Genomic DNA, 27073 nt, shown 5'->3' on the forward strand with positions numbered 1-27073 from the left:
GTGGGCCAATCACGAAAATGCTCAGTCTCCTCTAGGTTTCCTCTTTGTCTTAGGGACAGCTAGGATTAAGTGATCTGCTGACCTAAGAGAGCATGAAGGGACATAAGGCTGGAGAAGGTCAGATAAATCGACTGTGCAAGACCATGCAGGCATTTAAAAAAAACAATCGATCCGAAAACTGACCAGGAGCCAGTGAAGAGGCTCTCGCTTTTTTGTACCTTTTAAAAGCCGGGCAGCAGCATTTTGAACAAGTTGTACTGTAGCCGAGCAATTGACATCTGACTAAGACAGACATCATACAGTGAATTGCAATAGGCGGGTTGTAATAAAAGCATGGATTAATATCTCAAAGGCTTGCTGTTAAACAAAAGGCTTTGCTTCGGCCAACTGTCTTAGGTGGTAGAAGCTACACTTAACCACAGATCTAATTTGATCGTATATCTTTAGACTACTGTCCAGTTTCACGGCCAGATTTGTTGCTGTAGGTGTCAAGTAGTTGCTTAAAAAACCCAGGTCAGCCTGAACTTTGGAGGCATCACTGGGTTCGAACAGCAAGACCTCCGTTTTTTTCATACATCATTAAAATGTAAAAAATTTAAATGAAATAAAATGTTGTGTTTCTGCAAAATTGAGCCAAGAGGCAATAAATATAGGGAGAAGAGGGGCAAGGATCGACCCTTGTGGTACTCCACACGTTAGAGGTGCTACAGAAGACGGTGTGCGGTTCCAACACTGACAAAGAAAGTTCTCCCTGTTTAAAAGACCTAAACCAGTCCAAGGCACCTCCTTGAATTCCCACCCAGTTCTCTGGGCGGGACATGAGTAACTGGTGTTCCACTGTGTCAAAGGCAGCTGTTAGGTCCAACCGTAGGGGTGAGCCGATTGATCCTAATATTGATACCAAAGCTAGTATTGATATCGACATATCTAGACAAAAATTATGATACTTTGGTTGAATTTTTACTTCTCCGCACTGCTTCCTATTTTTTCAAAGAGGCGACCTAACTATCTTGTCTGTCTGCATCTCTAAGTGCCTGTGTGCCGTATGCCAGAGCGAAGCAGACACACACTGACACCCCTCCCGCTTGCTTTGAGATCTCACGTGACTCAGCGACTCGGGCCAGTAAACAAACAAGCAAGAGGACAGAGACAAGGAGAAAGGATGGAAGCAAGAAAGAATGTGGCTATATTTTCAATCTGCAAAATGGCTATTAAATACAGTGGGTGTGCTTTAGGCTGCCATGGAGCTAATCTCCTCATTAACGTCTTCTTCATAGGATCCCCTGTGTCTAACATTGTATGCAGAGAAGCTCCAGAATCATCTACAAGACAATCAATCTGTTCATAAGGATTAAGGTGACTGTTCTCCTCTATGTAGCTACGAGACGATGAGGCAAAAGATGATAGACTCTAGCTGTTGCAAGGTCAATTATGGTAAATTCAAAAGTTATTAAGAAATGGTCAGATAACAGAGGGTTTTGGGGAAGAATTTTCAATTTCAAACCCATGTATTAGGACACAATTGAGGGTATGATTAAAACAATTAGTGGGTTCATTTTTGGAGTAAAACCAATAGTGTCTATTAATGAGTTAAAAGCAGTGCTGAGACAGTTACTGTCAACATCTACATGAATGTTAAAGTCTTCCATTACAATGACTTTATCTACGCTAAGAACTATGTCAAATGAGAATTCAGTTAAGAACTCTGACTGTGGAGCAGGAGGACGGTAAACAATACAAAATAGAACTGGCTTCCATTTTGAAGTTTATTAAAATCTGGTAAGTCACTCCCCTTTGATTTGTTTGTGACTTTGTATAGTTAAGTGGTTGGGGAGCAGACACTGTCTCTATGCGATAACTAAGACTAAGGGGGGTTAATAGCTGTAGAGAACTTGCAGAGAGGCGTGAAAGACTGTGACTCTGGGTCACTCAGAGGCTAAGTAACATGGCCATGTTACTAGAGAGGCTCTGTCCAACAGTGGATAGACGCCATCTTGTCTAATCAGCCCAGGTCTTCCCCAAAAACTGCTCCAATTAGCCACAAAGCCCACATGATTTGCTGGACACCATTTAGACAACCAGCTGTGGAACGATGACATCCAGCTATTCATTTGTCACATTGGGGAGGGGTCCAGAGAAAACTATAAAATCCAACATTGTTTTGGCAAAGGAACACGCTGACTGGATGTTAGTTTTAGTGACTTCCGATTGGTGTAACCGGGCATTATTAGCTCCTGCGTGTATTACGATCTTATCCTTAGACAGGAGCTATCTATGAACTATGACCGCTGGATTCTCTAAATTCACTTTTCGGACTATGGAGCCACAAATGATCAGAGTGGGTTTCTCAGTGGGTGTGTCACTGAGTGGGGAAAATCTGTTTGAAATATGAAGCGGTTGGTGGTTAACCACGGGTGCCTACCTTAAACTATGTTTCTAATGAGTCGTCACCCAGTCACGACCCTGCTGCTCTGGGCCTGCCTACTTTCTGTCCTCGTCCTGTTAACTGCTAGCAGCTAAGCTTGGAGGCTCCGCACAGGCAAGGGCCCTGGCTAACTGGCCTGTTTTCTAAGATGTGAAGCAGAGACTCTAGGTCTAACAGCTTTGCCTTCAACCTGCAACTAAGATACACTTATGTATTGCAGATACCATTACTAAAGGAGGCAGAGGAAGGAAGTTAAACCTAAGACACACTGATCACCGAACACAGGGAGAGGGAGAGAGGAAAACCATTACAGGAAAGTGAGCTATGTGCTACGGCCGCAAAGAAAACAGTACATAACTGTGAAGATTAGCAGGACATTTAAGAAAAGATTCTTGAGTACTACAAGCAGTCGCTAAAAAATCTAGGGTGATAATATTTAGAAAAGTAGAAAGTAACGCTGTACACATGTAGAGACAGCAAACCTCAGTCACAGGAAGTGAGGCGATGCACTTACCATCAATCAGCCAATCTAATCCAATCCTCCAGTCATCAGTTGTAGTTCAGAAGAACAACATTTGTCTAAAAATAAGATTCACTATAATACAGTATCTTCACACAGAAAACCATGAATATGCAGCGCTGTGCAAAAGTATTTTCCCCCTTACTGAATTTTTACCTTTGTCCCACTTAACCTTAAATATTACAAAAGATAACCCAAGGATTAATGCATGTCCTGTTGTGATTTTATTTCTTAAGAGAAAAAAATGCTATCCAAACCCACATGATCCTCTGTGAAAAAATAATTGCCCCCTTGTTAAAAGGTCGGGTAATTGTGATTAATTGTGTGACTATTGGGGAAATCAGAGTTCAATTTTATGGCCACACCCAGGCCTGATTCCTGCCAGACATTTCCAATGAGGAGACCACTTACATAAAACCTGTGTGACAAGGTGAGGTAGGCCATACTGGACACACATCATCATGACGCGTTCCAGTAAGCTTCATAAGCAAATAAGAAAGAAGACTGTAGAGATGTCCCACTCTGGGAAAGGATACAAAGCCATTGGTAAATCTTTGGGACTCCAGCGGAGCACTGTCAGAGCCATTATCCATAAATGGAGAAGGCATGGCACAGTGATGACCCTTCCCAGGAATGGCCGACCTACCAAACTAACTCCAAGGGCATGGTGCAGACTAGCTGCAGAAATCAGAAAGGATGCAAGAACCACGTCTAAACATCTGCAAGACTCACTTGCCACAGTTAATGTCAATGGTCCTGAATCCACCATCAGGAAGACAGTGGGCAAAGTTGGCACCCATGGAAGAGTTCCGAGGTTAAAGCCACTGTTAACAAAAAAAGAATATCAAGGCCCGACTTACTTTTGCCAAGAATCATCTTGATCATCCCCAAAGCGTTTGGGAAAATGTCCTCTAAACTGACAAAACTAAAGTAGAACTTTTTGGGAAAAATGCATCCCGTTACATCTGGTGCAATAAAGAACATTGTACCAACAATGAAACATAGTGGTAGAAGTGTGATGATCTGGGGTTGCTTTGCTGCCTCAGGACCTGGTTGATCTGCCATTATCGATGGAACCATGAATTCTGCTCACTACCAAGAAATCCTGGCAACAATCCGAATCAAACCAGCAAGTCCTAGTCAAAGTCCCGACCTGAACCCTATTGAGATGTTGTGGCATGACCTTGCTGTGGCATGCTCTCCTAAACCTATTAGGTTTAGGGGGGCAATTACTTATTCACATGGGTAAGTTCTATTGTTTTTTTCCCTTAATAAATGACATTGGCACTGAAAACTGCATTTTGTGTTTACTTGTGTTTTACCTTTGTATAATATTCAGGTTTACTTAAACTGAAATGGATGAGCGTGACAAACGTGCAAGAAATGTCAGAAATTGGCCAGGGGGCAAATACTTTTGCACAGCACTGTAGAAATCTTTGCATGTGACTTGTCCGGGCTCTGGTGGCTTCTTATTTGGAATTTCCTTGTTTCTACTTTTTCTACAGTCTAAAGTCGTGTAGGCAGGTTAAGTTCGGCATTCTGAAATTGCCCATAGGTGTGAGTGCATAAGGGTGAGTGGTTGTGTGGCCCTGTGATGGACTGGCGACCTGTCCAGGGAGCCCCATCTTTTGGTTGAGAGCTAGAATGCCAGCATGCCCACAACCTAGAGGTAGCAGCAACCGAGTGAGAGAAATAAATTGCAATTTTCTTTCAGAATAAGTTTGACACTATCCCTCAGGCATCCCAGGTTGTTTGACTTATTCTTAACACCTCTTCCATTCCAATCCCATGTATGAATTAACATTGTTGACTTCTTGGTTCTGTCCTTTCTGCCTGAGGCATGTGATGAACATAAACCTGGAAATAAATGAAGGGAGACACGAAGTAGTTATCTTCTGAGGTGCAAAACCACTGAGCATACCCTCAGTATTATATTCACAAATTATATCACAGTAATAATTTACATAGAACAACCAAGAATCCTCCACTTGTGGCTAACATGGAAATCGTGGAATCATCTACTGACGCTGCTTTTTGTCCTTTTTCTTCTTTCACTTCAAAATGATCCCCCTAATGTAACATGATTAAGTGTTATCACAAAGCACCACAGGGCTAACATTAAACCTGAACATAGGCTGTTATTAATTAAAAATGACAAGAATTAAGCAAATATATCTAGTTACCACCACTTTCTATGCACTGTTGATTTCTCTAATCCTGTGCGAAATTATTCATGCCTGTTAAAGATCCACTGATGTACCTAATTAAAAGATTGATTTTGCCTGAGTCTTATATTGCATGCAGTTTTAATTTTCTCACCTGAACAGAGGCTGAGATTAGATGTGCTCTGTGGTTACTGAACTACTACTACTCTAACTGTATAGTTTACTTTAATGTAGAAATTTAAAATAATTTCAAGCCTTTTGTTTGGTGTTGTAGCTGCAGAAAAATGTTCTGATGGAACCAATTGGCAGCATTCTTGCAGCATTCTTAATGATAAGTGTTCCATCTGGCAAGCCAAGAGGGACAGATGGAATTGTTTTTACAATGTGTTTAAATGTGTTGTAGATTTTTCTTTCCATTTTGCCTCACCACAACTCCAACACGCAACAAGAAGGATGCATTTGATTTTATTTCCCTTCACACACTTTCCAAATATATATATAAACATAGACTCGAGTTTTGATTAAGATCAGTTAGGATCTTAACAAGCATGAATAATAATTTTGACGACTGCATAAAACTGGAACGTTTCTGTTTCACAGAGAACCAGAGGGCAGAAAAGGAAGAGAGTTCCCATCTGTGAAGACAGGGACGATAAAATTGAGGTTTGTCAGATTTCCTACTACAGTAAAATACTGTGCCATCATGCTACTGGCAAATACGTTCACATTTTTCCCAGTTAAGTTGAGCTCCGCTCTTTACTGTGCATTTGCTTTTTGAACAATTGTTGCTTTTACTTTCCTGGAGAATTGCTCAAAGTAGCTGAAACATTTAAGACAGCTGATAATAGTTGAAGAATATAAAGCACAGAAGAATGTATTTGAAAGGAATGACTTTAAACAGAGCTGAATATTTGCATAAGACGCCTTGACGCCTGACGCAGTTATATTTCAAATTGAGGAAAGTTGAAAAAGATTTGCTGAAATTGAAGAACTGCTGAAAATAAAGAAAGACACAAGTGTAACAAAAAACAAATAAGTTAAATGATAAAACTTCCCCAGACCCCCCCAATACAGTAAAACTGCACGTCAGAATCCTTTTATTGTGTCCAGCCTAGGGCATTGGTGATGATGCTGTTTGAACAGCATCTTGATGTGCTACCTGTGATTTGGATGGAGAAGTGCTCCCTGACACAGACTTGCATATAAATGACCACTATTTGAGAGGAACAGACCTTTTCTACATAAAAAAACTGAGCAAAAACAAAAGTTTTTTCATCTATAATTTTGTTTTAATGTAGTTAATTTATTATTATTTAATGACATATATTTATGCTGTGCAATGATTTCCATTTCAATTAACTTGAGTGAGAGACCTTCAAAAATACCACTCGCACCACTACTACATTGTCATTTTTTATTTTTCTTTGTGATGAAGTTTTTGGGTTTTGGAAAGAATTGTGCTGCTACATGGTGAATTGTAAACTGTCTCAGAAGATGATCTCTGCCCATCCTGTACCACCGTCAGTGTTCTGCAGTCAGTTTGCGCTGGAACACTTGGTTGAGTGTGACACCCATGGCTAGCATCAGGGCCTATGTCAGTTCGAACCTCTAGCTTCTAGGCTAAATGCTTAGCATTTTAAATTATAGTCTGATATTAGCCATTAACAACACTACAATAGTTTCATATGGAGCCTTTTCGCTTGCCTCATAATGCAAATTTTCTTTGCAGGACAGCCTCTTCTGTATAGCGGCAGCAGCCTTCTTTCTTCCCCTCTGCTGCCATATACTGTCTATTTTCATTATTTCAAAATGTGTAACACTGTATTTGTAGGCTGGAATTTTTTGAGGAGGAACAATGTAAAACAGCTTTGTGGAACACTATTTATTACCGTATTTATCCCTGTAATTAATTAATCAAAATCAATCCATTAACTTCAGAGCCTTATGTTAACTCTTAATGAGCTATTGATGTTTAATATTTCTACATTTTAATATATGCTTTAATAATAACTATTTAAAAACTGTAACTTTGATCCTAACTTCACTCAGGCATACAATTCTGTTTACAGTGTCTTAATCTCAATCACAGTTTCTATGTTATCTTACAGAGACATGTAGGTGGTGCTGTTACTGTATGTACGATAATGCATGATGACGAGCACAAGTGTCATGGGTGGCCAGTAAATGCGATGCTTCCAGTAGTGGTGTGTGGTCAGCCAGCATTCAGCAGACACCTTCAGTAAGGCCATAAACAACCAAGACGCATTTATTTTATTTAATTACTTTTTTGGCATTTGGTTATGAAAACAAGTAACTCAAAAAGCTAAATCACTAAGCTTGGCTCCAACAGACATCCTTTAGGAGCAAGTTAGTAAGTATTAAACTGTTATGAAACAAACTGTCTGGATATTTCCATTACCAGCAATGTCTGTGTTGGTCTTGGCTGTGAAGAACTCTTCTAAGTTTAATCACACTGCGACAGTGTAGCTTTTTATCTTTCTTATGTTTAACATTTATTTCTTTAAATTAAATTAAATTAAAACCCTTGCTGATTCTTATCAATCGTGTTTCCATAGGAACCACTGCTACGTGAACGCCGACAACGACCGTCTGCAATGCAGAAAAAAAACAAAGCTGATGACACAAGGACAGAGTGCACATCCTGCAAGGGACCAGGCGACAACGAAAACCTAGTGAGGTGATGGAAAGTGTGTGTGTGTGTGTGTGTGTGTGTGTGTGTGTGTGTGTGTGTGTGTGTGTGTGTGTGTGTGTGTGTGTGTGTGTGTGTGTGTGTGTGTGTCATAGGCAGCCATATCCTCTTGATGATTAAAGTTCAGTCTTCATTAGCTGTGACCGCCTGTGCTCTGCAAAATGAGGTGGCTGAGGGTATCTTCTCCATAAGACCCCTATATTGACCTGCCACATACATTTGCACAGTTCATTACGCTGTAATGAATAGCACAATTTATTCTGCTCCTTTTATGGGGTTTCAGGTGTCCAGCATCTAATAAACAGGATTCCTTTTTTGACATTAGATTTCTGTGGAGAAAAAAGGTCTAGATTATAGCGGACACCCTCTCAGCACATTGCCATGTAATGAATCCCTTGTCTTCAGACCTCTGACAGTGTCCATGAACGCTGTCTTGGCCCAATGACACTGTAATTGACTGAGGGGTTTTTAGCTTTTTGTATGTTTGAGACATGTCAACCTTTTGAATGGAAATGCCTTTTCTCATTTATTCTAATCTACAAATTTCCCCTAAATTTAAATTCCCTGATAAATCGTATGAAATAAATATTTGTTTGTTCCTTTTCGTCATTTTTCAGTGTTTTTGTCATTTTAGTTTCTTTAGTCTCCTCTTTAGCTGGTACTTTCAGCAAAATATACATTGCCGACCAAGTGTCATACCATACCTCATATGCACTACTAGTGTCATGACCTGGCCTTTATGTTTCTGTACCTTTCATCAAGAATTCACCTCTGCAGTGTTTCTTTTACTTAACTTTGCAGTAAGGAGGCCTTAGTTAAAGCACATATGCACCAGGAAATACATATTTTATTGTATTTAGTGTGACAGTTTGTACAGTTTTGTACTTTTTGTGCTAGAATTGTCCAGAGGAAGCCTAGTATATTGGACTGTGTTGTTACCTAAGTCTGTTTTACTTGTGGTTTCGAAGCAGCGTTTAAGTTGAAGGCTTGGTGGGTGGGGTGTGAGGTGTGCTGCCCTGACTCTTTCTATCTTTGCATTGCACAGGTTTTGAGAACCGGGGCAGCTACCTCACCTTCCATAAAAACTTGGGACAGATGACCATTGGCTTAGACACAGAGAGGCTAATTGAGGCATTTGAAGAAAGGCAATCAAGATCGCCACGTCGCCCACGTCCACCTTTGGTCCAAACTGGGCCAACAACTGTGCAATGAGAAATGAATGGAACTGTCAAAATTGAGATATGTGATCTAAACCTTATTGTTATATAAATATTGTTGGTTAATGTTGAGCTCTGTACACTCTACCAGTAACTTATTATTACTTATTTGTTTTTGTTTAACAAAAATGCTGACAGGAACAGGCCTGTGTCCACAAAGGTTTGAACTAGTAAAAGGACACAGACCATTGACCACGTCTTGTTTATGCATACCACTGATAGATCCATCTGTCACATAATACAATTATAGTAAAATTACATCATTACATCTTGTTTAGCGAGTTACTTTTTATGCATTTGCACACCAGTAGGTCCTGCAGCCCTTTAATTGCACCTATTGCATCATCTGTAGCCTGTTGCCAACAACTTTCATTTTGCTGCAATTAGTAGTAAATAAGTAAAGACTACTCTTTTGTTGAGCGCGTTGTTTGGAGTGTTCACTAGCATAAAGGCCTAAAGCTGGTGCCCTCTTTTAATGCCTGAGCCAGTCCTCTCTGTGCCTCTAGTTTGTGTAAATCTGAAGAGATGTGATTACCAGCTGTATAAGACTGTTGCTGTACATTTGAGCCTCTCACATTTGAGTGTTGTGTTCCTATTAAATGTCAATTACCACATGAATTAGCAAATGTCCGTGTTGTGTAGAGAAGTGTGTCACTTTAGTCATGCCAGGCGTGTGTAGTTAGTGATATTGACACTTAACTATTAGTTCTGTTGTCTTTTTTGTGTTTAGGATTTAGTAATCTCCCTCTGTCTCTAGACGGGACGGTTAGAATGACATTTCTTTGTCTCCCATAGTGAGTGCTGTCAAAAAAAGAACTGCTTGCTGCTCTGTCAGGGATCACAAGTGTCATGCTGTGCCCTCATGTCACACTGCTGCCCACCCAGTCCCCTGGATACATGCTTCTCCATGCGGTTTCCTGCCTCCCTGTGCGTCCACAAACACCACGGCCATGTGGTGTGTGTGTGCTGACTCCTCTCCAGTTCTTTCCACCCCTCATAGTCAGTCTCAGTGTCAAACACAGTGTGGCAGTTTTACAATGCATGGCTGACGCTGGCTATTCACAATTGTACAAACATTTTAAATTGAAGTGATGTGGTCTTGTAGAACTGAAATGCCTGGTAGTTTCTAAATGTGTGACAGTATGTACTGAGGCTCAGCATTCAAGTATTATCTCTTTGTGCCTAAACTCTTAATTATATACTGTAAGCTTGTGTTATTAACAGACATAAACTCTGATTTCTTGTATAGTCTTGAAGCACCAAATATTTGTTTACAGACTTTGTAGGGGAATATTCCTTAATACTGGTGTAATGTTTTACTGTGATACTGTTTGAAGTAGGAATATGAACGTTGTTGCTGTGTGTATGAAGTATCCTGGTCTCTGGCCTATATCAGTTAAAAATTAAGCAGAGATTTAATAAAATCTAGACCTTTTCACCTTATTGGCGAAGTGATAAATGAGTGTCAGTCAGCTAATTAATTGTTCTAAAGGTACCTCAGCAGTTGTCCATTTGTGCGTGTAAAGCCCTCTGTCATTGGTGATTTATCGCCAGCAGGGGGTGGGGAGACAAGGATGCAGGGGGCTCTCACTGGAGACATACTGCTGATTAGCATAGATTTATAAAACATACAGGAAAAGAAAATCTTGAACAGAACATTGAGGTTTTTGATTACTAATATTGTATTCTTGTCATTCAACAATTCACAAAAGGTTTAAACTGATTTGAGGTTAGAATTATCCTAAATCTTAGACTTAGATTAGAGGCTCTTAAAACAATCTGCAGACACACGAGTGGGAGTTCTGTGGACTAACAATGATCCATCCAACAGCTTAGCTTAAATAAATAAAATTATAAATATGCTTTTAAGTTCTGCTATTTATAACTCTCTGGACATTTCATTCATGTTTTAACTCTCATTAGATGTAATTTTTGGCTCACCTTTAAAAACCAAATGTATTATGCACTGATTAAAGTGAACCCGGCTTGTGATGAGCAGACTTTTTTGAATTTCCTCTACTTTGCCAGTGTCTGAGTGTTGGGAGATGCCCATCCTTTGCCACTAACACTATGAATATTGTCTGCAGGTGGATAGGCAGCTTTTGTTGTCTAAGCTTAGCACAGAAGAGGAAGAGATACATTTTGGTTTTCACTGTGGTGGCATCTCCCTAGGATGGAACCAGCTCACTGTGGTGAACTGTAGCTGCCCTAGTCCGTCATCCTCAACCACAAGGTATGTTGTGAGCAGCAGCCAGCCAAGCACAGATGAGCTGTGCTTCAGCTGGTATCTGGTTAGGGAAATTGACTGAGCCCAGGAGGTGCAGAAAGAGGAGGCGCTAAAGGATGAAAAGAGGAAAGCCAGCAAAGAGCTTCCGAAAAGCAGTAACCTTTGTGTGATAAGTACATTTCCCATTACTTCTCTGACACAGGATCCGCAGCGATGATTTAATGGTGACATTTTATTTTTGCTGACATCGTCCCTTTTCCCCCCAATAAAACAGAAAACAGTAGCCGGGCCAGTGGCTGTGTGGGAAGTGTGGCCAAGCAGCTAAAATCTATTACTCTCCAGCTTCTTCCCTTCTTTCTATCCCCACTGATTCTGCCACAGTGTGAGGTTGAATCCTTCCAGATATATATGCGCTCCCTGATCCTGCTCCTAAATGCTTTCTGCCATATTTGCTTTTTAACAGTGATGTGCCTTCCATTTCATTTTCTCTCGTGTGTGCACAGCTGAATATTTAAAGCTTTGTGGGTGAGCGCAGACTCTGATCATTTTGATCACTTTGTTTATATCAGGGAGACATATCTCGTCAGACACATTTGATTTAATATAGCTGTAGAGCAGCAGTAACTGCATCGGTGTAAATGACAGTACACATGAACCATCAACTGTCCCAAACACTTACCAGCTGTTTGTAGCTCTAGTGGAGTTTTGGTAGCTGATTGATGGTAGTGTCTGACCAGGTGAGAGTTGGTGTTTGTGAGGGCACAGACCTGCTGCTGAATCCCATTCTCTGCAGTGGCAAACCTAGTTCACTAGAGCCCCCTTCTGGTCAACGTGGTGAACTTCACCCAGCACCAGGCGAAAGCTGGATAGCTCACTCACCTTCTGCCCTTTGATCCTGTGAGTGAGCTGCACCCAGATAAGTTAATAAAAACTGCTACTGTAGTTGCCTTTCTCCGTAGGTGTGACAGCAGTCCATTCATTAGTTCCCCTGGTAGTGAAACAATGGCTCTTTTATAATGTTGCACTGACCCAATAGTAAATCAAAAACTAAGGGGCTCCTAAAGTCCCAATGATCCACTGCTTTCTTCTTGGACGACACTGGCATACTTTGTCATGGATGAAGGCATTAGTCAATGCCTGAGTGCTTTGTGTCATATTGATTTTTGTCACGTGCCACTTCCAAGGTAATTGCATTAGGCACTTGTGATAAATTTCTTGACTTGTTTCACCCACTTGGACTCAGACAGCAGGGCTGATTAAGAGAAAAGTTTTGGACTCAGAAAGCTGCCATGGCTTTGGTTACAGAGGTAGGGAAGTACCAAGCATGGAACTCTGCAGAGTTTGTCTAATTGAATTTGAGTCTGTTTTTGCTCAATAATTGAGGTCACGACTGACGACTCATATTACAGCCTCCAGGGGTTTAACCAACAGCAGTTTGGTTTGTTTACACAGCACAGAAGGTTTAACAGGTCATTGTGAAATGGGCTAATGGCTGCAAGGTGCTAGTGATCACTTCCAACTGTTGGCGTGACAGGAGGTGTAAGGTGTCCTTCCAGATGTCCTGTTTAAATACTGTTTTGTTAATCACAGTTAGACTTTGATGTTTAAGCAGGAAGACACTTGCTCTAAATTTACTTTGCTGTTTCAAATAGATGCAGATGGTTTTATTAGGCAAGTATTATTTAAAGAATTCACATGCCTGCTATCAAAAATATCCTCAGCTCCTTTTTACTTGTTTTGTCTCCATCCATGTGGGTAGGACTTAAGTTAGGAACCGTGGGTGCAATTAAGAGATATAATAACTGTGATTCCGAAGCATTGGTTGAGATGAAAGGAGACCAGTGTACCTTTTTGGACCATCAACCCCACACAGCAAGGATGCAGCCCAGGGTGATGGCTGATGGCAATGTGATTAAACAACCAATGGAAGTGGACATGAATCGCCAGCTGAGAAAAACACATGTAGCGGATAAAAGCAATCAATCATGTTCCCTCAACGATCTCATCACCAATAAGATCACATCAATCAATAACCTCTATTATGATTGAATCATGTCTGCTTCTAAAGTACAAGGAAGGGGGCAGGGAAACTGCTCAATTAAAGCAGGGCCCACTCAACTGATACCATCAAGGACCTTGCTATGGCTCGATGTGTGAGGGCAATGCTGGGAGCATTGTGTGTGGTAGTAGTTAAGAGAAAAAGGCAACACGGCATCTGCACATGAAATGTGAATCTGTTTATGGAAATATACAGTAATAGTGTCAGACCTAGTAATGAAGTGTGGTCTCAGAGGAACTCTGTATGGTATTAATAGTTTTATCTGACCACACGTTTTTTTGGTATTACAAGGAGAGAGTCGGTGCATTAGTCACAGTATGAATACATCTGTGGACCTTTAATAGGGTAATGGAGTGAGCATCCTCTGAGCAGCTACAGATTTATATTATGGTACTACAATGTGTTCTGGGGTGGATTGGCATTCCTGAGCCAGGTGCTTGTTTCTTATGGCGTCATCTTCTAACAAAGGTAGTAGTAAGTAGGTAGTACACTGTAGGTAGTATACATCACCTTTAGTTGTTCAGTGACAGACAGTGTGCACAGAAAGTTGCTGAGGAGTCGGCTCTGAATGTTCTACTGTCCATGCATGTACCAGGCTTTGGCATACAGACCTGCTCAAAGTTTGCAGCAGAGTTCAGCTTACTTTTTATGGACAAATGAAGACTAAAAACCACACCATCACATACACAAGAAGAAGGCTGTACAGTAACAGCATCGTGGGTGGTGCTTTGCTCTCCCATGGTACACCATTACAGAGGGTTTATTAGGGATGCATGCGTGCCATAGTCACAGACTGGCTGAATAAAAAGAGTTCTGTGGTAGGTTTGAGTAGGTAAGTAGCAGGTAGGTAAGAGTCTCCAGCTGTGAAATGGGAGAGTTTTTTTCTTCCTTTTTGTCTTGGTGATTCATGTGAAATCAATTGGCGCTTTGTGTCCAGCAATAGAAGTGGGCTCATTAGTGGAGCATGCACACCCTGGCCATTTGTCTTCCACAGGCCGCTTTCATTGTTTCCAAGCAAATATGTCTACTCAGCTGATCCAGGTTCACCTGCTGGGGTTTACTTGTACCTCTGTGCAGCAGCTGTTAGCCTCTGCCTTTTCAACTTATAAGAGCTGTCGATCCCAAAAAAAAGTGTGTGTCGTTAAGTGTGCAAATAGTTCCAGCTTTGTTATTACACCTTTTTCACAGATGAGGGCTAAACCCATCTTCTTAGGGTTTTGCTAAACTTCTATCTCCCCAAGACTTCATAACATCGAGGGCACTGTCATAATCTACAGGTTTATTAATAGCAGTTATTCCCTTTTATTTTAGGTCTGCTAACATCTCCTTTTACCTTTTATTTAACATGTTTGATTGTTGAATAAAGAGACATTGAGAAACAAACATGTCGGAAAAAATGTGAAGGATTAGCAACATTCATGGTCCGTACCTCTGATGGGGGATTACGATAGCCTCTAGAGGCCTCCAGTTTATCTGCATGATCGCACAATGGAGTTCAGATCGCCATCTAGAGTGTTCATATGTTAATTTTTTATGCTTTAAATTATTCAAACCTAATCTACCAATATGTTTTCAGTTTATCATCCAGATGTGTACATTTTCTTTTGATATCTAATCATAGTTAGAGCTGCAATCGGCCTCCTTTACTGACATACTGAGAGTTGGAGCAGTAGAGACTTTCTGATGACCAGCCTTCAGCTACATTCTCTGAATCACATCCACAGCCTTTTGCTTTGAACAGCCAGGATAGATAATTAGCACAATGTATTACACAAAGTGATGGATCTAAGCAAGCTACCAGTGTCAGACCTACCACATGCCAGACCTGTTCATTGGGTGGGATTAAGCTCCCTGGAATTTAGATAATCTTTTTAACCTTTTATGGTATTTTGCATCATTATTTTATTATATCTTTACCCAATCATAACCTCAAAACAAAGTGAGGACACTTTTACTCCGCCTTTTGCTCAGGACAGAGCAGCTCTCCTCTAGTCCTCCACTTCCCAAGGTCAGGTTACTCTAGGTCATGTGTTTGCAGCAAAAGCTTCACTCCTCCCCTCTAGGTTAATAAAACACACTGTGGTTATAATAGTTTTGATGGAGCTACTACACTTCTGCTGAATAACAGGTTCTCTGCATCACACACTTGCCACAGGGAGTACTGTTATAGTAGGTGCTGTATTATTCCACAACAGTATTCCCTTAAATCTCAGTAGTAATGACTTTATGAGCTTTAGAATTATTCCACAACAACACATTCTGTCGCTGATGCGCCCATGTTACTCTGGATTGCTAGAAAACGCTACACAGATGATTCTTGGGGAAAACATAATTCAGACTCTGGGCCTCCCCTTCACTGTTCTCCCCATCTCTGGATGGTGGAATACACACTGACCATGGGTCACGTCTACCTCTTGCCTCTAGACCTGCTTCTGCCTTTGCTCCAAGTATTGTAACATGCTAGGGGTAACAGGAAGAGGATAAATGGTTTTCAACATATTTAACAATTTACAAAGATTGTGGTGTTTGTTTTTGTTCACCTTCCCTGAGCTCCCCTGCTGGTTGATGCCGCCACCACCATGTTTTACTGTGGGGATAGTGTGTTGAAGCTCACGTGTTCAGTCTTGATTTCATCTGAGCAGAGTACCTTTCTTCTACATAGCTGGATGTCCTTCAGCATAGCTTTCTTCTCGGTACTCATTCTTAAAGACCTGATTTGTTAAGGGCCCAAATGGGTGTTTCTCACTTGAGCTGGGGATTTAACGCCTGCAAAGTTACCATGGGCTGCTTCTCGTTGTCATCAACATTCTTCTGTAGCCCCTCAATTTAGGTCGACAGCCATGTTTTGGGAAGTTTGTGCGTGTGTGCTGGTCTAATAGTGAGAATATATTTTAACATCAATAGGTGACTCCAGAGGCCAATGTGATTTTAGTTAGAGGTGAACGAATAAGACAGTGACTGTAAACATAGAGCTACAGTCAACAAGTGTCGACCAAAACATCGTCACATTTACAATGACTCAGTCAATATCCAGACCTTCATCCAACTTATACAAATGCAAACCACAATTTTCTTGTTCTAGTTGTTATCATGTTTTACTTTTTGTTTGTCTAATATATAAAATCCAAAGCAGACACATTTACATTTGTAGTAACACAACAAAATGTGGAAAAATTCAAGAGCCACGATTATTTTTGCAACAGACTCAGACACCGACACAAGGGTTTTATCACTCAGTGGTTCGGTTTTACATGTTGGTATTATTTTTTTCACTTCAATTTAGTAAAAATAAACTAATCTCTACTTCAGCTGTTAGTCATTGTCAAATTACAGTAAATCAAAATGCTGTAATGTCAGGCTTAAAGTTAGTCAAGCAGAAGCCATTTGCAGCAGTGGTCCATCTGGAAAACTTATTTTCTATCCTTCAACAATGTCCTCTTCCTGGTAAACAGATATGCACACACTGCACAATTACAGCCAGTTATGTGTATAATAATCATGTGATCAACTTATGAATGACAGTCAATGATGGTACAGCCTGTTTGTCCAGGGGCAGCAATGCTGGTCAGCTCTGATGGAGATGAAGCACCTGGTCTCAGTAAGGTTCTAGCAATGTTTTCTCTTTTACCAGCATCTTTGACATGTTTTTCTCTATTCTAGTCTACGGCTAACTGGAAACTGGATAAAACTGGTCATCTGACCCTTGGGACACATCCTAGTTCATCTAGGTATTTTGTTTAAACACATCTCCTGCAGCCTATATTCCGAACCACAACATTATCAGGATCATCATCTATCGATTTAAGAATTTAAGGTTGTGCTCAATCTAAAGTCAGGGGGTACTCCTTTCGTGATCTGGTCTGCTGATACACAGGATTAGCTTTAGCCACAGTAGCAACTAACCATTAACTCCACAAGAGGTGCCAAGCTTTGGGTCCATAAAACACGTTATATCATTTATTTATTCTCATTGTTTTCCAGGGCAAAAATAGTGAACACCTACTCAAATGCTGAACTGGATGCAGAGACTATTTTATGTGTCATAATTCTGAACAAAACGTTATATAAATATAAATGGTTGGCTCGTCTGGTCCCAGACATATATATTACAATACACAAAGCTCATTATTAGGTGCTTCGTACAGGTGTAACAGCAGATTGCTTATTGCAAACTCAGTCTAAAATTCTAGTGTTTTTGTTGTGTTCTTGTTGCCCTGCCCCCCGCCCTCACATCATTTTCTGTTTCCTGCCTCGGGCTAATCATGGACAACCTACACCTGGACTCTGTTGGCTTACCTTGTCAGTCCATTGTTAACCGTGCGCTATTTGTTGACTATGTTCTGACCTACGTTTGTTACTTTGTAGTGCAGTCCTTGTTTTTTTTTCATGTTTGGCTCCTGGTCTGTTCTTTGTTTCCTGCCTTAGCAGTTACTCATGCTTTGCTTATATTTCTATTTGTGCATTGCAGTCTCCCCACTGGAGGGAGATGGAAGTCGTACCTGCCTAACCCCTCCTACAGTATCACTAGCACAGGGGTGCACAGTGTGTACTTCCTACTGTATTAGAGTGACTATTAGTTCAATGGGAACAGCACTGAGTGTAAATTCAGACAGCAGGGAAAAAAGACCCTCAATATATGTATATGACTAGGATTAGGGTTAGGACTGAGGACTGAGCTGGGCTTTCTCACCAACTATATCTAGTCTCAGACCTTTACCACAGCATTAATGTGTCGTTTGCATTCTCCTTTTCTGCAACAGAGATGCCTTGAATGTTGGGTACACATGAGAACTGATACCCTATGCCCAGGAGACTTTAACAGCAGCAAGATAAAATGCAGTTTAACCCAAAAGTTTTGCTTACAGTGTAACAAATCATTGTTCAATTAATGGTGTTTTCAAGGGAGTGGAGAATGCATTAAAGAGAGACTGTGGTTATGTATTCTACATGTGGTACGTGACATGTCCTTCCTTTGGCGCAGGTGTGACCAGTGTCTGCTCTGCTATCACTTTGGATGTCTGGACCCACCACTTAAGAAATCCCCCAAGCAGACGGGATATGGCTGGATCTGCCAAGAGTGTGACACATCCTCGTCCAAGGTGAGTTATGTGCGTTGTAGACTGGTGCTGCTGATTTTGATGTTTTAGTGTACAGAAGCACAGTCAGTATGTTGTTATCTAACACACAGAACTAAATTCCTTATGTCCTCATATAGTTCGGTGGTTAAGCTATGTGCCTGTGGTCTTGGCAACATAAGTTTGATTCAGTCTACTAGCTCTTCTGAAGCAACTTTGAATATTTATCTGAAAAACATAGTTGATGTCCAACAATTTTGTATTCACTGCAAAGTTATAATTGCTGTATCTAGTCTCAGACCTATACCACAGCATAAATGTGTCGTTTGCATTCTCCTCATCTTATTTGTGTGTCTAGATAGAATATGTGCACAGCCACTACATCACATTCACTGTAACATCTGATACAGTATATTATTTTCACATCTTTCAGTGTCTTTGGGTCACGATTGAATTCATATTTTATACGATTCCAATTTCGCCAAAGCATGATCATAACTAAACTGGACCTAAATTGGCATGCAAACCCCGTCCGACGGCTGGTTTTGTGCCAAAAGTTATACGGGAGCATGTAAAGACGGTGCTTTGTGGTTAAACCGCTGAACTTGTAAATACTCTCTACTACAAGTTTCCAGTGGTTGTAATGAGGCTACGGCTTTTAGATTTTAAGTAAACAACCGTAATAATAATGTAAATCGCAGGCGGTCATCAATAAAGTTAAACTGAGGCAGAAACAAACCTTTAGTGAACAGATTTTAGCTCTTGGTAATGTGAAAACAGTATCTTACTGGTCTCTTTCTACAGAAAGTGATCAGATGAACTGGATTAAACTGCAGAACAATACAGAACAATTACTAGTGTTTTTTTTAATTTCTTACAGTGCAAACTGTCCTCATTCCAACATTGGTCATTCTAGTTTGTTTATGTACTGCTTTGGAAATCGGCTCAGATACATGTAAGGCATAAATTAAGCTTAAGGTGCTCAGTTGGTAGAGCTGTTGGTCGGCTGTTGGTAGGCAAAGGTCCGCGGTTCGATCCCCCGCCTTGGCATCAGGTGTGTCCCTGAGTGAGACACTGCACTAGCTCCCCGAGTGCCTGCCAATGTGGCACTAATAAGGGAATTTCCATTTCCTTTTCCTTGAGGCTTGTTTAAGCAACAACTGGATAAAAGAAGCCTGTGGTGCATCTGCCATTTGTAATGCCGCAAAGTCTACATTTAAAGGAGCTGTTAGAAATGTGACATTTTTGAGAAAGCATGGTGTACACACCTTTTAAGTGCAAGGTGCTCAGAGTTTCTTAGTAATAGTAAGTGTAGGGAGATAATTGACTCCACTAAGGGCATCTTAAAAAGCACTCGGAGATGAGAGCAGTATTTAAAGAAAGTTTTATTATCTGCTTTAAATGCCAAGTCATGCACCGTTTTTACCTGCGGGGGGAGTATGTTTCTTAAATGCCAACATTAAGTGCAGAATATTACCTGATGCTTGCAACTGAGATTCAGCTGCTGGCAAAGATAGTGGGCGGTCAAGCCTTGTGCCTGACAGTCTGCTACAAAGGATGGGTACAGGAAGTGATTTGTCTGAGCTCCCTGCAGCCACGGCTCTTATCTGGGACCAAGATGTATAATGTCTGAGAAGGAAGTCAGGGAGCAGCAAGGATATGATGCTGACCACAGTTTGGTTACAACACACTGCTTCTCTGTACAGAAATTCAGATGTAAGATTTCTGCTGCATTGCCCTCCATCACACTTCCCAAAGTTCAGTTAGTTCATAATGGCTGTGGGCCACACCTTGTTCTTCTAGTACCAGGCGTTTGGTGAAGGTCAGTCAGTGGGACTTTCTAGGCTCCTGATGAAATAAAATTATACTGTATATTTGATGATAGTTTATTCCTTCCGGTTTGCTTGTATTGTTGGGAAACCGTTGAGCATAAACAATTACAGAAGTAAACCTGCTGGTTTACAGTGTTGCATGAAACTAGAGCTGAGCGTTGGCGATGTTGCACATGTTCTCGTTGTACAAAGCAGCAGTACAAGGTTTTTATTGAGTTCATTATAGATGTTGTGTTTCTCTCAGCCTGCGTAGTTTAGATAAACCTCAGTGTGACCAAGACCACATTCCTCCCGCTGTCGCCCCCAGCCCTTACTAAATTGATTTCAGTAATAAAGTAGCATTGGGCCATAATATACGGATGGCCTTTAATTCAAGCCTGTTACCATGTCAGGGGGGCTTGTTTAAGGCTTTATTTACACCCTTGCAGTGCTGCTTGGAACATTGGGTTCTACACTGAATCAGACTAGAAGATTTGGAAAAAAGGTTTGAAATGCCAAAAGCTCTTCAAGTTGCTCCAGTGATGTTTCAAGTACTCAGCTGTGAACTTGTGTGGGATGTACTTTAACTGCACTCAAACTTGGTTTCATCAAAGAACAATGACAGTTGGTAAAAGTTTGCTCTACAGCCATTGGCCTCCTTATATTCAAAGTTCTGTCATGACCTCAAAGCATCTAGCTTTGCATAGTTTACATGTCCCTTATTTAAGGACAGAGGAGCTGTAGGAATCAAGCCCATGATCTGCTGCTGATGTCATCATTACAGTTAACAGTCAGAAATTTTTATTTTACTATGAATCATCAGATCAGAAAAACTCTTTCTAATATTTGGTTTTTACCAGCTTCTTTAAAACACAGACTGTCTGTGTGAGGTTTAGACTTACTGTACAATTGCAGCAAAGAGCTCATCGCTGTGTTTTCGTGGAACAGAACAGTGATGCTAAGTTGTTTTACCTCATGGGTTTCTAAAGGCACTAATTGTGCAGCTTTTCTATTACAATGCAGAAATTAGTGCCTCTACAAGCTGAGCCATCAATCATTTGACCTGTGAAAGAATATAATTAAATTAGCCTTAATAAGTTAATGAAGTGTCACACTTGGCCGACTTTACTATATAGTGCAAATTGAATAAAAACAGGCATCTTTACTAATCAGATGCTTTGGTATTTAGAATGTAGCAGTACATATTTACGAGATTCTAGGTCAGTTAGTGTGTAGCTCAGTGGAAGAATGTAACCTCTCACCTGTTTCTAATTTCTCAGTGAGACATTTCCCCGTGTGTTCTGTTTAATCAGTAGCAATAGAGCATTTATGAAATGAAGATAAATGTCTTTCTAGCTTTACCAGTCTGCATTCAAGTATGATCAATAAACAGTCAAGGCTTTTATTGATGTGTACAGTACGTGGTGCTTGATAACCGTTCAGTGATGTTATCTGCAGACATGCTCGCAATGTAACTACTATCTAATGGGATTTAAAGGCAAGCAGGGCTATTGTAGCTGGTAGCCAACACTAGACAGGGTCAAGCGTGGCCAGGTGATATACTGAAGACGAAGGGGCAATCAATGGCTGGGAGTCACCTCAATCATTTTAACTAGGGCACTTCAAATGCCCATGTGCCTCTTGGGGGCCAATTTGTGGCGTAAACAGGAATGTGTGATTGCTGTGGGAGTCCCAAGAGGTTGAGGCATTTTATTTCTCCTGATCTGGATCCTTCTAATGAACCTCTTAGCATGGAGCAAATATGAGGCCACTTTTCACACCACATCACTATTTCTTGCCTTCAGCTGTGTCGACATAAAGCCTTTGTTAAAACCGCATGCTCAGCAAAAAGCAGGCTGCTGTAAAGTAATTCATACATAATATGAGAATTTCTTCATCCTCTGTATATATGTTTAGCATCGGTGTCCTGTCATTAACATTAACGTTAACGCTCATGTGATCAACAATATATTAGCCTGCTTGATTGATACAAATGAAACAGCCTAACTAGTCTAACCAGCCTAGCTGAACTCTGTGAAAACGCAGTATTCAAAGCCAGACTCCAACACCCTCTCTCTCTCCAGTCTTTTACATGCCAATAAATTGATTTCTGTTTTGAAATGACACATTGCAGTGTTTAACAATGTGAATGTGAAGACTGTGAACAAAGCAGAGGAGAGAAAACAGGCGAATGTCTTCCTTTTACATTTCAGAGAACCCAAATTGTACAGATGAATAATTACAAATGATACACATGAAACACATTCACTTCTCTCTTCTCTCTGGTTTGGAAATAGAAAGTATCTTCCTTTGATCAGGCATCTGTAGTCAAAGAGAAAAGGCTGTGTGTGTATTTCACTTCTGACTAAATCATGCGTCACCTGCAATGTTCATCAGTTATGTCTCGCTAAAATGGAAATATGTTTCTTGGAAAAATGGGCATTACAGAATGCCCTTTGTAATAAATGAAATAGGACTGCCAATGTGCAGTCATGAAATTTAATTGTGCTCACTGGTGACTGGTTTTTGGCTGCTGAGGAGCAGATGTATAGACGCAGCGCTGGGGGCAGAGGTGGTTAAATGTAGCGGGTAATGCACTAATGAAGCCACTGTTTATGACCCACTGCAATCGTGTCATCTTTTGAATAAGATGTACACAACAAGATGTACACAAATAGAGGCACTAAAGCAGAGACACACGGTGACATCAAAGTGTGATACAGGTACAGAGGAATCAAATAACTACGAGGCTGAATGGACGAATGTCAGGATTATTTCAATGGATGTTTAGTGACACACATTCATTCACACATTCGTTACAGCACTGGCACATGTTTTTGAAAACCAGATTCAAGCTGTAATTATTGCTGCCTTTTCTTACAGTAATGTGTCCTATTTTATATTACACCTATTATTTGGCACCATAATGTGGACTCTTTTTTTATTTTCATTTGTCAAACACCAGAGGACTTGTTCATATTTGGAACAAATACACTCAAGCACCCAAAAGAAAACTGCTCGAAGCGGCTTTTACTCAAGTGAGCACATTTATTGCGGCTCTGGATATGAACAGCAGGGGTGTGAGGCGCAGTCTGCATTCTCCGCCTACTCTGCATCACGTGGCCTTTCAAACAGCAACCTGCTCCTGGCATTTCATTGTCATATATGTATAATCTTAGTAGCAGAGGGCCCTGGCAGGGCTTGTGGGAGGTAGCTGTAGCAAACAAACCAGCCCACCCCCTTTTCTTTCCCCTATCTCCCCAAGGGGAAATTTATGTAGATATGCCACAAAACCAGAACTCACAAGCTTCTGCTGGCCAGAGAGGGGCTTGGGTCATCTGTCTGTCTGCTCTCCACAAAGCGAATGGTTCTAGTGTGGCCAGCGATGCAAAACACAGCTGTAATTCATATTAAGGGACGCTGCAAACCTACAGATGCTACTGTACTTTGAATTCTAGAAGGGACTTAATGTCTACGTTAGACAAGTAAACATTTTTCTACTGTATGCACCAAGTGCTGCCAGATGTACGATAACTACTGTATTTATATTTAGTTTTGGGTTTGGTGCAATCTACGTAGAACCAATACACCATAGTTTTAAGATAAGAAGATAAGAAAAACCCACAGTGGGGAAATTACTTTACACAACAGCAAGTACATGGCAGAGGAATACAGAGACATTGTGACATTTCGTGTTGTCACAGTACAATGCAGTACAGTACAGCTAGAGTGAGTATGAGGTCATTGGAAGCGTTATTGCACAGTAATAAATATACATTGTGTACCGGTTTGCACAAATGTTGCACAGAGGAGATTACTAGGTCTGATCTAACAGTTCTGATTGTACAGTCTGACAGCAGCAGGTAGGAAGGATCTACGATATCTCTCCTTCACACAGCGAGGGTGGATCAGTCTGCTACTGAAGCTGCTCTCCAGAGCAGACAGTGAGTCCTCCAGTGGGTGAGAGACCTGGTCCATGATGGATGTCAGTTTAGCCAGGACCCTTCTCTCACCCACCTCCTGCACCGTGTCCAGAGTGCAGCCCAGGACAGAGCTGGACTTTCTGATGATCCTGTCCAGTCTCTTCCTGTCCCTCACTGTGATGCTGCTGCTCCATCAGACCACACGTACAGGACGGCTGATGCCACCACAGAGTCATAGAAGGTCTTCAGGAGTGGCCCCTCACTCCAAAAACTCGGTCTCCTCAGCAGGTACAAGAAGGGTCTCTTCCCAGGTAGTCCAAGATTCAAACCCCCACCAGAGCTACCAAGTGTGTTTTTGAGTAAGACACTTCAAACTAGGTCCCTGGGAGCCTTGCATGGCAGCCCACTGCTCCCCAGGGGGATGGGTTAAATGCAGTAGACAAATTTCGTTGTTAAATTGTATGTGATAATGACCAATAAAGGCTTTTTTTCTAAAAAATAAACTGTTACTGATTCCTGGTTGGCTCCTCCTGATCAAGTCTTCGATCATGCCCTTTGGCCTGACCAGTGCTCCTTGTTCCTGGACACATCTTAAACGTTTGTGTCATCATGATGGCATGCTTATTGTCTCCTAATCAGTGACAGAACCTGTTTAATCCATGCTCTATGATTTAATTGTCATGTTTACCACATACTCTTTCCTTCAGTCTACTATAGTTCCACACACACACACCTCATAAGTTCAGAGGGTCATAGAGTCATGCAAAGGGCAAATGTAATTTCTTTGTATGATGGGGCAACCTGAAAACACCTGGTATTGAAATGGTTATTATTGTGTGATTTATTATTGTGTGCAAAAATCCAGTTGTGCAGTTGTTCAGCATTGCATTACAGTTTTTCAATTACAGTCATATTCACTGGCACAGAACAGGGTCCCCCTCCAGTGCTTCCTTTTGTCGTCTCTTTCCAGATCTTTTCAAAATTCAATTTTCCCCTGGGAGTGTAGTGATACATGTTTGCCTTGCATTAATTTTATTGTATGAAAGGAAACTGTATGAGGGAAACTGGTCCAATGGGTCCACCAATTTACAGCAACTGCTGCTTTAGAGTATTTTAGTGAAGGTGGACTGTGTTGAATTGTGGTCTGTTACAAAAAATGCATTCCACTGCAATTTAAACACATGCATCAACAGATGAGGCATGATTCAGGCTAGAGAAGGAGGCCCAGAAGGCTACTGGCAAGACTGACAGGTAGCCACGGGCTTGGGTAAAGAGAAAAAAAATCCTGTGATGGCCCATGAGAAAGATACAGTACAAAAGTTAGCATACATTTGCCCCTCCTCCCCGCGTGTTTCCCATTTAGGATGTGACTCCAGTAATGGATAGCACCACAGGTAATTGGAAAATTGGCAGGCTTGACAGGGAGATTTGGTGGATGGCACACGCATATAAGGCGGCAAAGTTTATGATGTGACACCCTACAGTTGAATTTATGTGAGCTCTATAGACCAGCACTAGAACAAATTCAGAGTTGAGGAAATAGTAGTTCATATTTCTCTTCGGAAGACAGCAGACCAAGACCACACCAAAACCTCTGACAAGGTTTCTGTTAGCAAACACATGATGTATTGGCTGTTACTTCCGTCACCCCTAACCTTAGATACTACTCATGTCTTAACAAGTACTGCAGTGGAGTCCGGAGAACACACAGATTCATCTTTATCCTGGCCTGTCTGCCTCTCCACATTTGAATCTGCTTTAGTAAATAGATTGAAGAAAAGACCATAAACATAACCAGATATACTTTTGCAACACCTGCTACCGAGATCATGCATCTGCATCAGGCTGCATACATTATAGCCTTTATCTGTATTTAATAGGAAAAGGTCTCATACATGTCATGGAGCTTTAATGTATGTTTGTGGTGGTTTATCATAGTATTTCATAAATGTCATGGAGCTTAAATGTATGTTTGTGGTGGTTTATCATAGCACTAATAGTCACTAATAGTCACTAATCTGATTATTAGTGGGAGAGCTGAACAGCTCTCACACTATTGATATCTTCGGTCTTTATTAGTGGGAGAGCTGAACAGCTCTTTATTAGTGGGAGAGCTGAACAGCTCTCACACTATTGATATCTTCGCTTTTTATTAGTGGGAGAGCTGAACAGCTCTCACACTATTGATATCTTCGCTCTTTATTAGTGGGAGAGCTGAACAGCTCTCACACTATTGATATCTTCGCTCTTTATTAGTGGGAGAGCTGAACAGCTCTCACACTATTGATATCTTCGCTCTTTATTAGTGGGAGAGCTGAACAGCTCTCACACTATTGAGATCTTCGCTCTTTATTATTAGTGGGAGAGCTGAACAGCTCTCACACTATTGAGATCTTCGCTCTTTATTAGTGGGAGAGCTGAACAGCTCTCACACTATTGATATCTTCGCTCTTTATTAGTGGGAGAGCTGAACAGCTCTCACACTATTGAGATCTTCGCTCTTTATTAGTGGGAGAGCTGAACAGCTCTCACACTATTGAGATCTTCGCTCTTTATTATTATTATTATTAGTGGGAGAGCTGAACAGCTCTCACACTATTGAGATCTTCGCTCTTTATTATTATTAGTGGGAGAGCTGAACAGCTCTCACACTATTGATATCTTCGGTCTTTATTAGTGGGAGAGCTGAACAGCTCTTTATTAGTGGGAGAGCTGAACAGCTCTCACACTATTGATATCTTCGCTTTTTATTAGTGGGAGAGCTGAACAGCTCTCACACTATTGATATCTTCGCTCTTTATTAGTGGGAGAGCTGAACAGCTCTCACACTATTGATATCTTCGCTCTTTATTAGTGGGAGAGCTGAACAGCTCTCACACTATTGATATCTTCGCTCTTTATTAGTGGGAGAGCTGAACAGCTCTCACACTATTGAGATCTT

The 27073-nt window shown here is 41.0% G+C and overlaps 1 protein-coding gene across 15 annotated transcripts in view; it reads left to right on the forward strand.

Moving 5' to 3' along the window:
* The window catches only part of phf14 (PHD finger protein 14), a 200811-nt gene that overhangs the window by 86052 nt on the left and 87686 nt on the right, over positions 1–27073 (forward strand). For 5 of the 15 annotated variants that reach the window (XM_055512716.1, XM_055512715.1, XM_055512717.1 and 2 more), the window contains exons 15-17: positions 5711–5773; positions 7687–7808; positions 18305–18422. In XM_055512716.1, coding sequence (XP_055368691.1) covers positions 5711–5773; positions 7687–7808; positions 18305–18422 — 303 coding nt within the window. The other 10 variants (XM_029166213.2, XM_029166217.2, XM_055512720.1 and 7 more) reach the window with 8 other exon arrangements.

The sequence above is a fragment of the Betta splendens genome, chromosome 11 (genome assembly GCF_900634795.4).
Source record: "Betta splendens chromosome 11, fBetSpl5.4, whole genome shotgun sequence".
NCBI lineage: Eukaryota > Metazoa > Chordata > Actinopteri > Anabantiformes > Osphronemidae > Betta > Betta splendens.